Source organism: Metopolophium dirhodum, chromosome 4 (genome assembly GCF_019925205.1).
Source record: "Metopolophium dirhodum isolate CAU chromosome 4, ASM1992520v1, whole genome shotgun sequence".
Classification (NCBI taxonomy): Eukaryota; Metazoa; Arthropoda; class Insecta; order Hemiptera; family Aphididae; genus Metopolophium; species Metopolophium dirhodum.
The window spans coordinates 30,814,144-30,829,102 of NC_083563.1; the positions used below are offsets into that span (position 1 = coordinate 30,814,144).

The 14,959-nt window shown below is 28.0% G+C and overlaps 1 protein-coding gene across 2 annotated transcripts; it reads left to right on the top strand.

Moving 5' to 3' along the window:
• The first annotated feature begins 5,556 nt into the window (after nt 1–5,556).
• LOC132942937 (alpha-ketoglutarate-dependent taurine dioxygenase-like) lies at nt 5,557–8,480 on the top strand. Of its 2 annotated transcripts, none has more exons than XM_061011652.1 (6): nt 5,557–5,740; nt 5,897–5,985; nt 6,149–6,343; nt 6,863–7,104; nt 7,196–7,351; nt 8,078–8,480. In XM_061011652.1, the coding sequence occupies exons 1-6, from the start codon at nt 5,733–5,735 to the stop codon at nt 8,219–8,221; spliced, it is 834 nt and encodes a 277-aa protein (XP_060867635.1). In that variant the 5' UTR covers nt 5,557–5,732; the 3' UTR covers nt 8,222–8,480. The 2 variants fall into 2 exon arrangements, with proteins under 2 accessions (XP_060867635.1, XP_060867636.1); XM_061011653.1 differs by having other exon boundaries at nt 5,558–5,726.
• The last annotated feature ends 6,479 nt before the right edge of the window (nt 8,481–14,959 follow it).

Here is a 14,959-nt window from a genome sequence, read left to right on the forward strand (position 1 = left end):
ATGTAAATACAATTTACACGGCTCCATCATGTTATGGAATTTACATTTTTTTTTTTGGGGTATCGAACGATTGAAATAGACATACCTTTTTGACCGAACGATTGAGAACACTTAAAATTAACAAAAAACTTACCACTGACCCCCCAAAAAAACCCCAAAAAAGAATACGATTGAGAACGAATTTAGTATTTACGTGCAACGTTGCCATATCATAATCATTTATTTGGCTATTTAAATATATATATATATATATATATACATGAAATAAAAAACCCAAAAATTAATAATTATAATCTTATACAAATATATGAGCACCTAATAATATGAAATACTAGCTGATCCCGTGTCCTTATTGTTGCCCGTTAAATGTACCAACTCTATATGACTCAAACTTTGTCCAATTCGTTATTTAATATTTTGGTGTATGGTTTTCAAAATTTATCTTAACTTTTCTGTTGCCCAGAATAAAAATTCTGATTTGCAGCAGTATATTATCAGGTAGGCAGATCGTGTACCCCCGTGCTGTTTGTATACGTAAATGAATGATTTAACTCTTAAGTATCAAAGTTATACGAAGTTTGTCGTTTTTACTCAATTCCAACTGCGGTGGATTAATATAATCAATATTAATACAAAATCCTAACCTAACCTAACCGTAATAAAATCCGATGAATAAAAAAAAACCAAATTTAACACTTTTTAAATTAATCTATCTTCTTCCCAGAAGTCTAATCTACACACAAACATTCATTTATATATGCCTATAATATATATATGTATTTATTGACGAAAAATAATAATACAAATCAACAAACATTCCCGATTAACCAATAGCAACCAATATATAGTACACTATTATTATTTAAATCTGCAACAATAAACTAAATTTTTATTATTTAGTTTATTTTTTTCTGGACAGATGGCGCTGTTGTATTTTTTACATCTCTATTTCCTACTTTTCTGGTGGATTTTCCTAAAATGTTCTTTCATAAGAACCTTGTCCTAAAAATTACGAACACAACAAAAAAAGAATCAGCTAAATCGGTTCGGTAATTTCGGAGTTAATCCCAAACAAAAAAAACCGACTACATTTTATACAGTAGTATAGATGATATAATGTATATTTTGACAATAAATAATTCTACAAACCAACATGACCGATTGACCAATAGCAACAAATATATAATACACTGTTATTATTTTAATCTGCAACAATGAACTATATTTTTTATCATTTTTGTTTTTAAACCAATATAGGTTGTTAAACAATATAAGATGGCTCACAAGAATCGAATAATCAATATTTTATTCTGTTATTTTTAGAGTAATTTGGCTGAATACCATAAAATTTAAAGTTAAAGATATTATTTACGTTTTTAAGATTTTTTTTTTATATTTTAATTTTAAAACAAGTTATGGGAAATTTTAAATTCTAAATTATTTGTAAACTTTAAAATACTTATAAATCATAATTTTTTTTTCGAGTTAACCGCGTTAGCAGTACTTCTCCTCCGGAAACTGCAAATAGGTCTAGAGACGTCCCTAGTAGTAAGTATCAAATGTTTGCTTATATTTTTAATGACACTTTGTAGTTTAGAATATGCCAGGGAACAAAATTAATTCCAAACTAAATAGTTTGCAAGGTCTCTTGGGTCTGTTTTGGACAGATTTTATTGTATAGTAATTTATATGACAGATCTGTTCGTCGTGAACATTAACCATGCCACTATGGACATTTAATATAAAGGTTATACAATTTTGTTAGAAATTGACTATTTTATTCTACTTTGCCATATGTATATACTGGTAATGTATTATTGTTACATAACATACCGTTAAAGCTTATAATACCCTTATCGGCCTTATTTACATATAAATAACAAACGTTTTCTCTGTATATACTATATAGGTTGGTAAATATTATATATGTTGTACTAATTTTTTTTATTCAAATAATATATTTATATATGTATTATATAATATTACGTTTTTAAACGAACAAAATGTCGAAATGATAAAATAACTCGTTTAGACGCATGATTTATGTTATCGCAATATTATAATATGTTTACATAAACTATAGTCTATAAACAATAGTCTATAGACGTATAGTATAGTATAGACAGTATAGTGTATACTCTAATAAGTAATAACATATTATTCATTGTGGGAACTTTTAGAGTAGAGTACGTTTAGATGGATACCCACACTTCGAGAGAAGTTTCATGAATGCATGATGCGGCTACCGTCTACCAATTTGCTATCTTACATACAATGAACAATAATAAGCAGGGAAACTTAATTATTGTATATAATTATACTAATCTTTTAGCTTATATTATTGTAAGCGATTAATAGGAACGTAAAATATGTAATATAATGATAATTATTGGATAAAGGTAAAGGAACACTTTGCATACCACGCCCCTTCTGTATAATAGTTACAACAAATTAAGATGTATGCCAGGATTTTAGTACTGTGGTCGATGGGTCAGCCTAGATCGTGAGAGGCCACTATGCATTACTATGAGAAAGCCACTAGCATCGATTGTGGTTCACATTATTTATATCATATTAATTTGATAACAACATAAATAATCTGCAAAGTAAATTTTACAAACGTATACATTAAAACAGTTAAGAGGACGCTACACCCACATGACGTGTTGTCTCCGTCTTACAAATGTACAACATAGCAAAAACTGTTTTTTTTCTTCGCGGGAAAGAACCAATAGAAGGCTACTACAGTCATAACTAAGAAACGAGATTTTCACCGCATAAAAAGGAGAATTTTGGCTGTGCAACGTTGTTTTTATTTTTTGATATCACTTATATGAAAAAAGTTCTTACTGTTTCAAAAACCGTTATTGTTTGTATTTTTCAAACTTGAAAAACTTTTTTCATATAAACTTTATCAAAAAAATAAAAACAACGTTGCACAACCAAATTTTTCCTTTTTATGTGATGAAAATCTCGTTTCTTAGTTATGATTGTAGTCTTCTTGGTTTTCCGCGCAACAAACGCGTCCTCTTTATATTATTTTTCATGTTGTGTTGACAAAATTCGTGAAAATCACGAAATTTTGCAAATTATGAAATAACTAAAAATTACTAAATAACTAAAAAAAGGTATAAAACTTTGAATTGGTTAGTTAAGTTAATGCAACGTTGCTCGTAAGTCTAAAACTAAAAAAGGTGGGTAAGTGGAAGTCGCTCTGCTGTTCAGTATAGGTTACAAGTGGGTCACTGTAATGGATGGTGTTAAATTTGAATTCAATGATATAATATCATTGTATAAGAAAAACGATTCTGATCGAAAACGGTCAGTCAGCCTATGATATTACTAAGTACATTTGATGATAATAATGTGAATAAACTAATTTATATATTTAACTATTTACGTGGAACCTTGTTTTAAATTTTAAATCCTGCACTATTGAAGTTGAACATTTTATACATTTTTGAAAATGTTCCTAAACAGTTCAAAACAAATTTAAATATTTTGGAAATTTTATCGTGTACAGAAAATGCAAATATATACGACCAGTGAAAATGTCATACATATACGTTAATTTGTTTTAAATTTACACCAAAAACCAAAATCGATTTTGTGAAAACCCGATTTTGCGTAAAAATTCCCGTTTTTTCCTTAATTTTTATGTTGTTTTTCCTGGCGCTTTTGAAAACTATTGGGAATTTTAAAATTTTTACCTTCCGAATGCACCAACTAGATTCACTTTCCCATCGAACAAGATACTGTTGAAGAAAATCAAAGCAGTTTTACTGCGCCAAACCGTGGTGACACAAAAATAATAAAATAAAAAAAAACAGATATCATTGCAAAATCAATACATTCATCGTTCCACTCAGAATCTAAAATTTCAAAAATACAGTAGAACTTACAATTTTTTTTAAAACTTCTTTATAGAGAGTAGAGTGAGTAGACACACAAAATAAAATTACAGGTATTGATATATCTATTGTTATTATTCACTATACACAACGAAATCTTTGGATTCATTATAAGCTATGGATTGGTAATTTAATAGTCAAATATATAGACAATAAAGGTACATCATAAGTAAAATAATAATAATAAAGTAATTACTAATTAGTGTTGTTTATACAACGATAATCATTATTGTTTATCATCGAAAAATATCGAAAATACAGAAAAAATTATTAAAAAATTATCCAACTTGTGAGTCGGTGAGTTAACAATGAGTCTCGGAAATTAACATTTAGTTACACAGTAGGTACGAGGTAGCGAAGTAGGTAGGTACCTACATACATTTTAAATCAACAAAACTTATTAATTCAGAAAATTTAAATAACAAGAACTACCTATTAGTCCTTAATGATACAGGTATGGTTGAAGACTGATAAAATAGTGTATATTATGGGCAGTTTTTTATATCAGAATATATTATATCATACAGTAAATTATATGATTGTATTATATTATGTCATATGATAATTGTTATGATTCTATATTGGCATATTGCTATAGATAATATTGATATTATTTTGTTTTATGAGTTTATAACAATATAATTGCGTATTGTAGAATAGTGAGATGTGTGAATGTAATATAGGTTCGTGCATTTGCGGTAAAATAGGTAGCTTAAAATTTGTCCAAATATTTTAATTGTAGTTAGAATAACTTATGACGAGGAACTGTGTATTACGTTTTCAGGCCTTAGAGATACAATTTGAAAATGTTATGAATTCCTAATTAAAACATAGATAGTTTGAAAATTGTTGTGATTTGAACTTCAAACACTTTGGTGTTAAGTAAGGCCCAGACGCCCAGTAGATAAGTGTGAATCAGGGTGAAGGTCGAGGAAGTATAATATTATGCTGATTGCAATGGGTAGGTAGGTAAATAAGTAATACTATTGATTATAGTACATACTATAATATGTATAATCAATGGTATAGGTAATACATAATGGTTATTTACAAAAAAAATTTATTAAATTCAAAACGTTTTTATTTGGTCATGCGATTTTTAAATCCTTCAAATTACGTGCTAATGTTGACATAGCAAAACATTAAAATTCCTAAATGAACGTTATAATATTATGACTATACTTTAGCACTTAATAACCTACAGTTGGGTACCTGCTACCACAGGCTACAGTTGGGTAAATATACCTATAACCTATGAGTTATAACCTATTGTAATTTAAAAATAATAATCTTAGGGCCGTTCTTACAATGTCCGGTAAAGTGTCGGTTAACGCTAACCGACTGATAACAGATTTTTTTACCGGCAGAATTCGGCCGGTTAAGTGTCAGTTAACTTTAACCGGACATTGTAAGAACGGCCCTTATTATTTACAGTATTATAGCATATAGGGGTACCTCGTAACTATAAAATAAAGTGATATCGTAATTCATAATAATATATGTTCAAAAAATTCCTTCATTTTTGGGCGAAAATATATATTTTTTCTGTTTATAAAGTACTTATATTTGATAAGTCTTATCACTTATATCACATAATATTATCAATGAATAATTTATTAATGATTATTATTCTGTGATTGTGAATTGTGATATTGTTTTTGTACTCGAGTACTCGACTAAAATTGAGTTACGGATTTGGATTGAAGTTAATAGTTATAATTTATAATTCATGGTCGTGAACGACATGAACTAAGATAATTAAATTTTATCTTGGTTCATGGTTCGAGTATAGATATACAACGAGGATAATTATTAGTAAGAATGAAAAAGTAATAATTTTGTTGTACCTAGATATTTTTTTTTTTTTTTATACTCATTGTACACCTAATAATAAGTAATACATTTTCGTACTAAAGTTCTTTTAATATTATAATAATTTGCTTTTTAGCATAGGATAATAATTAGTCTGCCTAATTTGTGTTTAGAAATATTTTCAATAAGATGGAAAAAATTTTGAAGCCACTTGGGTGTGAAGTGCGTGGAGTTGACTTAAAAACTGAAAATAGACCTGAAAGTAATGTTTTTGTTTTATAATCACCAATAGCTGTGTATCATTAGATGCATTTTTTAGACTGTACATTTATATATTTACCATAGAGTAACATATTCCATGATATCTACTTATATAGTTTATTTAAATTATAATATTATTTTCATGTTGTACATTAATTTTGTAGTTATCAAACAGATACAGGAAGATGTCACTGAACATAGAATCTTAATATTTAAAGATCAAGGAATTATAAGTGGTGATAGACACGTCGAGATCAGTCGTTGGTTTGGAGAATTAGAATCTACATTTTACAAACATCCAAAATCACCTCACCCTGATGTTTTTCGAGTATCTAATGATAAAAATGAAGGATGCACAAGTAAATCTGTCAATAAATATTAATAACATACACTTTTACACAACTAGATAGTTTAATTTATTGTTTTTATCTAATCTTGATCAATAATTATTATTGTTAAATATCTATTAAATGCATTTAACTAGTTAAATTTCATGAAAATCGTTTTCCCACGATAACCTATAGTTATGCTTATAACGTATTGACAATTATTCAAAATATTCACATTCATCAATCTCGAAATGAATATATCATTAAACCATACATTTGAAGAAAACTTCTAAACGTTAGGGTAACAAGTAGGTACCGATAATTACTAATTAGTATGTTTATATAATATATTGGAGTGTTCATAGAATTAACAGCTCTTTATTATTATTAATAATAAGAAGGTGGGTTTTTTTTAAAACTTTTGCTACAAATCATAAAAAAAGTTGCTACGATTAGGAAAATTCAAAATGTGTGTTCATCTAAGTATAATTTATATATAACTAAATGTATACCAAAACACCATTATGAAAATATTTATTATTATTTAAGATGTTGGGCGATCTGGTTGGCACATAGATGGAACATTCCAACCAGCACCATTTAGCTATTCTTTATATCATATGGAGTCAGTACCTAAAGAAGGACATACATTATTTATTCCACTGACCGAATTAATTGAAAGTTTGGATAAAGATACTTATGACACTTGGAATAAAGCTTGGATGGTCAGTGATAGAAGATCATCACCTATCCATCCACTGATATATAGTCATCCTCAAACAGGCAAACCGGTATGTATTATTATTTATTAATAATTTTCTTGAAATTATAATATTTATTATTTGTAACAAATTATAACAATAATAAAAATCATAACTATAGGTATTATGTTTTCATTTGGGAATGACTACTGGTTTTATTTGGAACTATAAACTTCCTACAGAAGCAACTGCTAGCCATGAAGAATACGAAACACTTTTAAAATCAATAGACAGTAAAATCAATCAAGATAATGGAAAGTATATATATGTACACAAGGTATTGTTTTTAGTTTGAATTTTTAAAAAAATAATAATTTTAAAGGGTGATGGCCGATTTTTAACATATATTTTTTAAATTATTCACTAATATTGTTAGAGCATTATAACTTATAAGTTATAAAAAATTATAAAATATATCTAAAAAAGTTTGTAGGTACTTACCTATAATATAAATTAGAACAATTTATTTTGGCCTTATGATTTATTTTAGTTTGGTAATATAAATAGTGTATTCATTTTTGTTAATAAATATTTAACTGAATTTAGAAATTAGACCTTTTATATTTTTTACATTAATGATAAAGTTACTTTTTAAAATCTATATTATTACCTAACACTTAAGATTTCTTTAAAATTATGACATGTGATTTCATGAAATGGGTCACCAATTAGACAAATTTTATCTGCAGACAATAAATGTGTTTGTTTAATTATTATTATTATGGTTTTCAAAAACTTCTTGAATTCTTAATAGCCCTTCAAAAAATTAATTGTTGACCCCTGGTTTATATTGTTGACATTGTTTCTAAAAATAAAGAAAATTAAAAAATGTACTTTATGTTTATAGTACAATGTTTTTCAAACACAGTGTCTTTTAATTATTCATAATAAATTATTTGTAATGTTGACTAAACAATTTTATAAAAAATTGTATATTACTATACGAAAAATTTTAAAACTCCATTAATATAATATAATATTCATTTTATTTCATTTTGTTTAGTGGGAACCTGGCGATTTCATTATATCTGACAACTTAGCTGTTGGACATTTCGCTCATTCAAGTACACAGGCACCCAGAAGTGAAGTTGGCCTCAGAGTACTACATAGAACTACTGTTAAAGGAACAACTCCACCAAAGAAATAAAATACATTATTTTATTAACATAATTATTGTTGTAACTTTAATTTTTTAAATATTTGTTATGCATTCTATCAAAAAATGTATATTTTTTATATATTTTTTATTAGGTACCTTTTTTTATATTATAATAAAACCATTATACTATTTTTGCATAATCACCAGTGAATAAATCAATGATAATTACCAATACTGTGGCAAGTGGCATTACTTATATTTTAGTTTGTAGGATATTATTGAAATAAACAACAAACTACATTTATTATTTTGTTATATTATTATTTATTTGTGTACAATAGTTATTATTTAATATTTTTAGTAACATTAACTTTCATAGTTGATAATTATATACAAACAATTACAAGTTAAAACTGCATCCTTATAATTACAATCCAACAAGTGTGATATTGTACTGATGCAAGTGGTAATGTGCCTATTTAAAACAAATCATGATTGCATAATATTCTAAAATAATTAATAAGATTCTTAATAATTATAATAGTTTAATTGTTGCTTGTGTAGTAGTTTTTTTTATCTTTGGTTTAAAAATATTGGCACCTACTTACTGTTTTAATTTTGAATAATAACTATGTATAAAAGAAAAAGTCCTGACTGATTGATTCATAGTACAACCAAAACTTAGATAGCTTGAGACTTGAAATTGTCATGACACCTTCTTACCACCATGCAAGGATGTATTAATAAAGGATTTTTTAAAGTTCACGTCTTACAGAGTGGCTGACATATGGATTTGTTGATTTGCAAATAACATATTTTTTATTAATAGGTTTGGGTTGGTTATATAAAATAAAATAGTTATTATGATTATATATAGGTTATTTTAGACCTATACTATAAATTTGATTAAAACCACCCAAATGACTGTGTTAAAAATTACAGTAAATCTGTGTAGTTTACAATTAATGGAATTTAAGACAGGGTAAATCCACGGATATTATTTAACTCACAAAATTATTCTATTTATTTCAGTTATTATAATCGTAAAACTAATAGTTATTATAATTAACAGATATACCTACCTACTCGGCTGCGTAGAACCATGTACGAGGGTTGTGTTTTAATTTTATATTTAATATAACTTATGGGGGCTTTAAACACACTATTGTAGTCATCAATATTCATATTCATATAATATCGAATATGAAATAGAATCATTTGGTGTAAAAATCTGAAGCATATAACAATTATATTTTTGAAAAAATAAATTTGCGAGTGTTGGGGAGGTGGTTCAACACTTTCAACATCCATAGCGTCCCCCTGGTCCCTGGTTACTCCACTGTACCTATCTACTTGAATATATTATTAATTAATTTCGGGTCCCCGGACAAAGTTTGAATAATTCAGAAAAAAGTTGTTGTAGGTATTTAAAATATATTTGGATGATTGATCACACTATTATGTCATTAGTTATTACTTATTATACATGCATGCAAATATAGAAATATATATATTTATATAGGTACCTATATTATATTGTTACGTTAACACCAGTAGTTTTAGAATGATGTAAAAAAAACACAATTATCTGAAGGCTCCATACTTTACGCCTTTACGGAACGACGTACAATTCCCTAGGCATGGGTGGCTATAGGTATGGAGTATGGACAAATAATGTAGGTCAGTGTATAGGTATATTTTTTAAAAAATAAATTCTAGGTAGGTATATTGTTTGTATAGTGTTCTGATCGAGCGCATTCCGTCAAGCGTGGATTCAATAAGGGGGAGACGCTCACCAAAAGTGCACACGTTTTATTCAATGATTAAAAACCAAAAATTAGCAGTCAGATTACATACTATTACTTACTTTATATTATACTACATTATTACCTACCTAACGAATAATATAGGTAGCTTTAACCTTTACCTATATGTAGAAGTCGCAATTAGAAATCAGTAATAGGTAGGTATCCGCGCACACCTATAGTTATAGATAGTAATATAGTATATAGATAATATGCTGATATGCATTATCGCATGTATGTGTTATATGTGTACCTATATAAATTAATTTTTAGAAGTGAATACCTACATGCATACAGCTGCTGCAGATAATATTATATCAGGCCTGGTAAATGGAAATTGGACCCAGGGGCGTCTTCAGATCAATTCCATGGGGAGGGGGGCGAAAGCATTTTACTCTTGAATACCGCTTTGTTAAACAAAAACATTATATCTATATGCTTATATTATAATCTATAATATGTGATATGTCTGATGTTTGTATCAACGGTCTGTATAATCAGTAAACAAACAATTAACAGCATTTATAAAATGTATTCATCTATTAGCAAAAGCAGAACATCTATCACGACTTATGGAGTGGGCGGTCGCCCTCTTTGCCCCCCCCCTCCCTTAGGGACGCCACTGATTGAAGTATTGAACCATTATGTAAGCTTTAGTTTGGGACGATTTTAGATTCTAAAGGGAGCGATGAATATTGTATTGATTTTACAATGATGTGTTTTTTTTTATTATTTTTTTTTGTGTCTGTCATTGCCTTTTAGGACAGTAAAAGTGCTTGGATTTTCATCAACAGTATATTTTCTGATAAGAAAGTGAATCTAGTTGGTACTTTGGGGGGTCAAAAGTAGTTTTTAAAAACGCCGGAAAAAACAACATACAAATTAAGGGAAAAACGATTTTGATTTTTGGTGTAACTCTAAAACAAATTAATGTAAATATATGAAATTGTCATGGTTGTTTATGTTCGTATTTTCTATACACGAATACACGATAACATTTTCAAAATATTTTGATTTGTTTTGAACTGTTTAGGGACATTTTCAGCTTCCAATTTTATTAGTTTTTTTTCTATGAATGTTAATAAAACTTTATTTGTTGGGTAAAAAAGCTTGAAAATGTAATACAAGGCTCCTACTATATTGTTACAACGACGTTTGAAAAATATTAAAAATCCTTGGTCACAGTTTTTTTTTATAAGCATTTAAAGTTCGTATTTTAACAAAATTTATCAAATTTAAAATTTAATAATTATTTTGTAGTTAAAAATTTATAAAATGTTCAACTTTTATATCTAAGGATTGAAAATTTAAAACAAGATTCCACGTAAATAGATTATATATAAATTACTTTATTCACAGTAATATCATCAAATATACTAATGTGCATAAAATGTGCAGTAATATCATAGGCTGACTGACCGTCTTCGCTCAGAATCGTTTTTCTTATACAATGATATTATATCACTGAATTCAAATTTAACACCATCTAATACAGTGACCCACTTGTAACCTACTGTACAGCAGAGCGACACTCACTTACCCACCTTTTTATTTTTTGATATCTAAGTTTAATTTGTTGGAGAGAATTGTTTGTGGCAGCTCAGGTCCTACAGGGACCGTCAAGCTAAGAAAGAAGAAGAAGAAGAAGTTTAATTTGTGGCAATAATAATTAATATTATACCTATACGTATTTCTACAGTTTACAATGCACATTATGCCACAACGCCCACGACCTATAGTGCGCGACAATATTGGCTCGATAAGACATTGAAGCACATTACAATTTTGGATGAAACTCCCCTGTTACTACCACGTACCACTATACCGGTAACGTATACATAAGTCGAATCTAGGAAAATAATCCCCAGAATAAAAATCCCTGGAAAAAAATTCCCAAACCATCTACTTAGTATTTAAATTATAAAATACAATAATTATGTACCTTTATAATAATACAACAAAGAAAAATAATAATAATGCAATTATTGTCTGTCAGTATAAAGTATAAGATAAAGTTATCGCTCGCTTGCGGAAATTGTTGGATAAATGCAGGCATGCAGCCGTCAAAAATAATAATAAATAGTAATAAACAAGTATAAAAATATAAAATTATAATATCTTAGTCAGTCAGTCAGTCAGTTATAAAATAAAGTTACTCAGCTCACCTGTGGATAAAACAAAAATAATTATAATAAGAGGTAAAAAAAAAATAAAAATAAATTTAAGAATTTATTCCTATATATTTATATTATTATCCACAAATTAACTAATAACTTTTTTTTATAACTGATCGACAGATTATAAAATATCATAATATCAATGTAGGTTAAGGTTATTATTTATTTTTACGTTTATTAAATGTATTAACTATTTATTATTTATTCCAAAAATTGTAAGCGAGTGCCAACTTGTTCTTAGTTCTGACACTGACTGACGATATTTTTTTATTAATATTAATATAGTTACTTACTATCTTTTACAACTTAAATACTATAAGTAATAAGTTGTTGATTTGGGGATTTTTTCTGGGTTTTTATTTTTAGGGTTTTTTTCCGTCTTTCCGAATATACCGGAAAAAAGTCATTATAGTAAGGATTGTATTTAAATATCAAAAAACTATGAAATAATGCTATAGGGCAATATTATTCATTCTTTAGCATAATATAATAAAGGAACCTATATAAAAATATGAACTACTAACCTTACTTAGCTTACCTTATATAATACCTACATTTACAGCTATACAAATTAGGTAGGTACCGTATCTACATATATAGTTATATAGTTATATAGTTATATAATTATATATACCTATATAGTTTTACCTACTTAACAACTTTCACACTTATATAGGTACTATATAGAGTTATAACCAGTGCTCTAATTGGGAAAAATTAAGTAGAGGAGCTTAATCCAACGCAAACAAAAATACAAATAATAAATAATAGAAGAGCACCGTTCCCTTGCGCACCCCACCCCCACCCCAACAATTCGAGCACTGGTTGCACTGGTAACAACACTTACAACTGGCGACAAGGCCGGATTGGTATGTATCGGCCCATTGAGATTTTTACTTTTAAGCGGTCCATTTACATATTAACTGGCCAAAATTACTTCTAAAATTGTTACGAGCTTATAGGTGGCCGATCGTATTTTAAACATGAATTTATTTTCACTCATACTCACACCACGACAGCCCAAACTTTTAGCGACCACTGAGATTTTATCGGTAGCTCACCTAACCAATCCGGCCCTGACTGCCGAGTATATGATTATGGTTTATCAAATTCGTGTATTGCCACTGCTCACTTGTGTTATAGGTAGATACATAGTAATATGTGAAATATCAAATATGTATTAGGTACTTTTTATATTAGTACCTAAATATGAAATAACTAAGTACGTTTTTTTTTTTATAAAAACGAACATTGTTATATTTTTAAGTTTTTTCTAAAATATATTATTTCACGTGTAAAATATAAAAAGAATAAAACAAGGTCAACAATAGTATCTAATTGTAATTTGTTCATGCCGTAATTTAGAACGGTGGAAGACATAAGCGCCAAAATGAGATAAGAATAAAAAAAGTTGTATCGTACGAACGCATCAAAATCGTATATCGTACGAAAGTGCCAAAATCCTAGATATCTGTGTGCCGCGGTTAATAGATATTAAATAATTGTTGACTTTCCTACAAAACTTATAAGAAGAAATAAAAACCACGGGGGATCGACCCCTACATTCCCTCTTGTATATACGCAATACGCCCCACCAAGTACTATAAGAATATAAAAGTTAAAACAACTATAAGCTAGCGATTATTTTAAAATCTGTTTGAAGTGAACTAACGGGTGGGACAATTATATATTATACTACCACCTATAGGTATTATGTGTTATTGTCTATAGAAAACATAGTAATAGGTAGTTCATGCCTCCATATACTATACAACTGCGCATTGCGACTATATTATAATAACGATGAATAGGTACCAATCGCGATACTTAAAAGTGAACACAATATAGGTATCTATTTAATAATACTTAAATATATTACTGTATTATTATCATATTATAGTTCAATAGTTGTAGTCTACATTTTATACGTAGTATACGGGGTGATCCATTTAGCTTATTATTGTTTCAGTTAGGGGTGGATCTAAAGCTTGTTTATGGGGGGGGGGCGTATAGAAATATTTATGAGTGATGTATAAAGTACAATGAAGATTTAACTGTAATTTAATCGTTAAAAAAGCCCAAGGGGGGAGATGACCCTATAAATCCGCCCCTGATTTTAGTAAATGCTTGAAAATATTTCTCAATAAATTCTATATTATACATAATTTTAAGTCGTTACAAAACAACATTTTCAGAACGCAATTATATTTTTTTATTATTTTTTATCGTTAACATTTTTTAGTTTTTTCTCTTTTGAATGACAATATAGGTAGTAGGTACATTTTTAATTGCATAGGTATTCTGATGTAGATTACTATTTCGATTATTTCGATTTTCGACCAATAAAACCAAATTTTGGACAAGCAGTTTATTAGTTATAACTTATAAGTATTTGAAGTTGAGAATCTAAACTTTAGATGAGATTGGAGTAGCGGAAACCAACATTTCTCTGTACAGCCTCTCCACTCTACACATCAAAACTTTAAATACCTGCTTATAAGTTATAAGTCATGAAATAGGTACTCATCAAACATTTTACTTTTATACATTGATAAGTTCACAAAAATATATCTGATTTGAAATAAGAAATAGAAATATTTTCAAAAACGTCAATTGTTTTTGAAATTCTTAGTATGTATTACGATTTAGATATAATATAACTATTTATATCATAGGTAGGTAATAGGTATGTACTTATATTAGTTATTACTAAACCTAATAATATAGGATTAGCCTATTGCCTATAGGAATACTCTACACAGAGCCGTGGTTTTTTTTAAAGTAAACAGTAAACACGAATTTTC

Excerpts from the sequence above, each read along its gene's own strand:
- LOC132942937 (XM_061011652.1), top strand. Across the intron at positions 5,986-6,148 it reads AACTGAAAATAGACCTGAAA|TTATCAAACAGATACAGGAA; the intron begins GTAATGTTTTTG and ends TTAATTTTGTAG. Across the intron at positions 6,344-6,862 it reads TAAAAATGAAGGATGCACAA|ATGTTGGGCGATCTGGTTGG; the intron begins GTAAATCTGTCA and ends TTATTATTTAAG.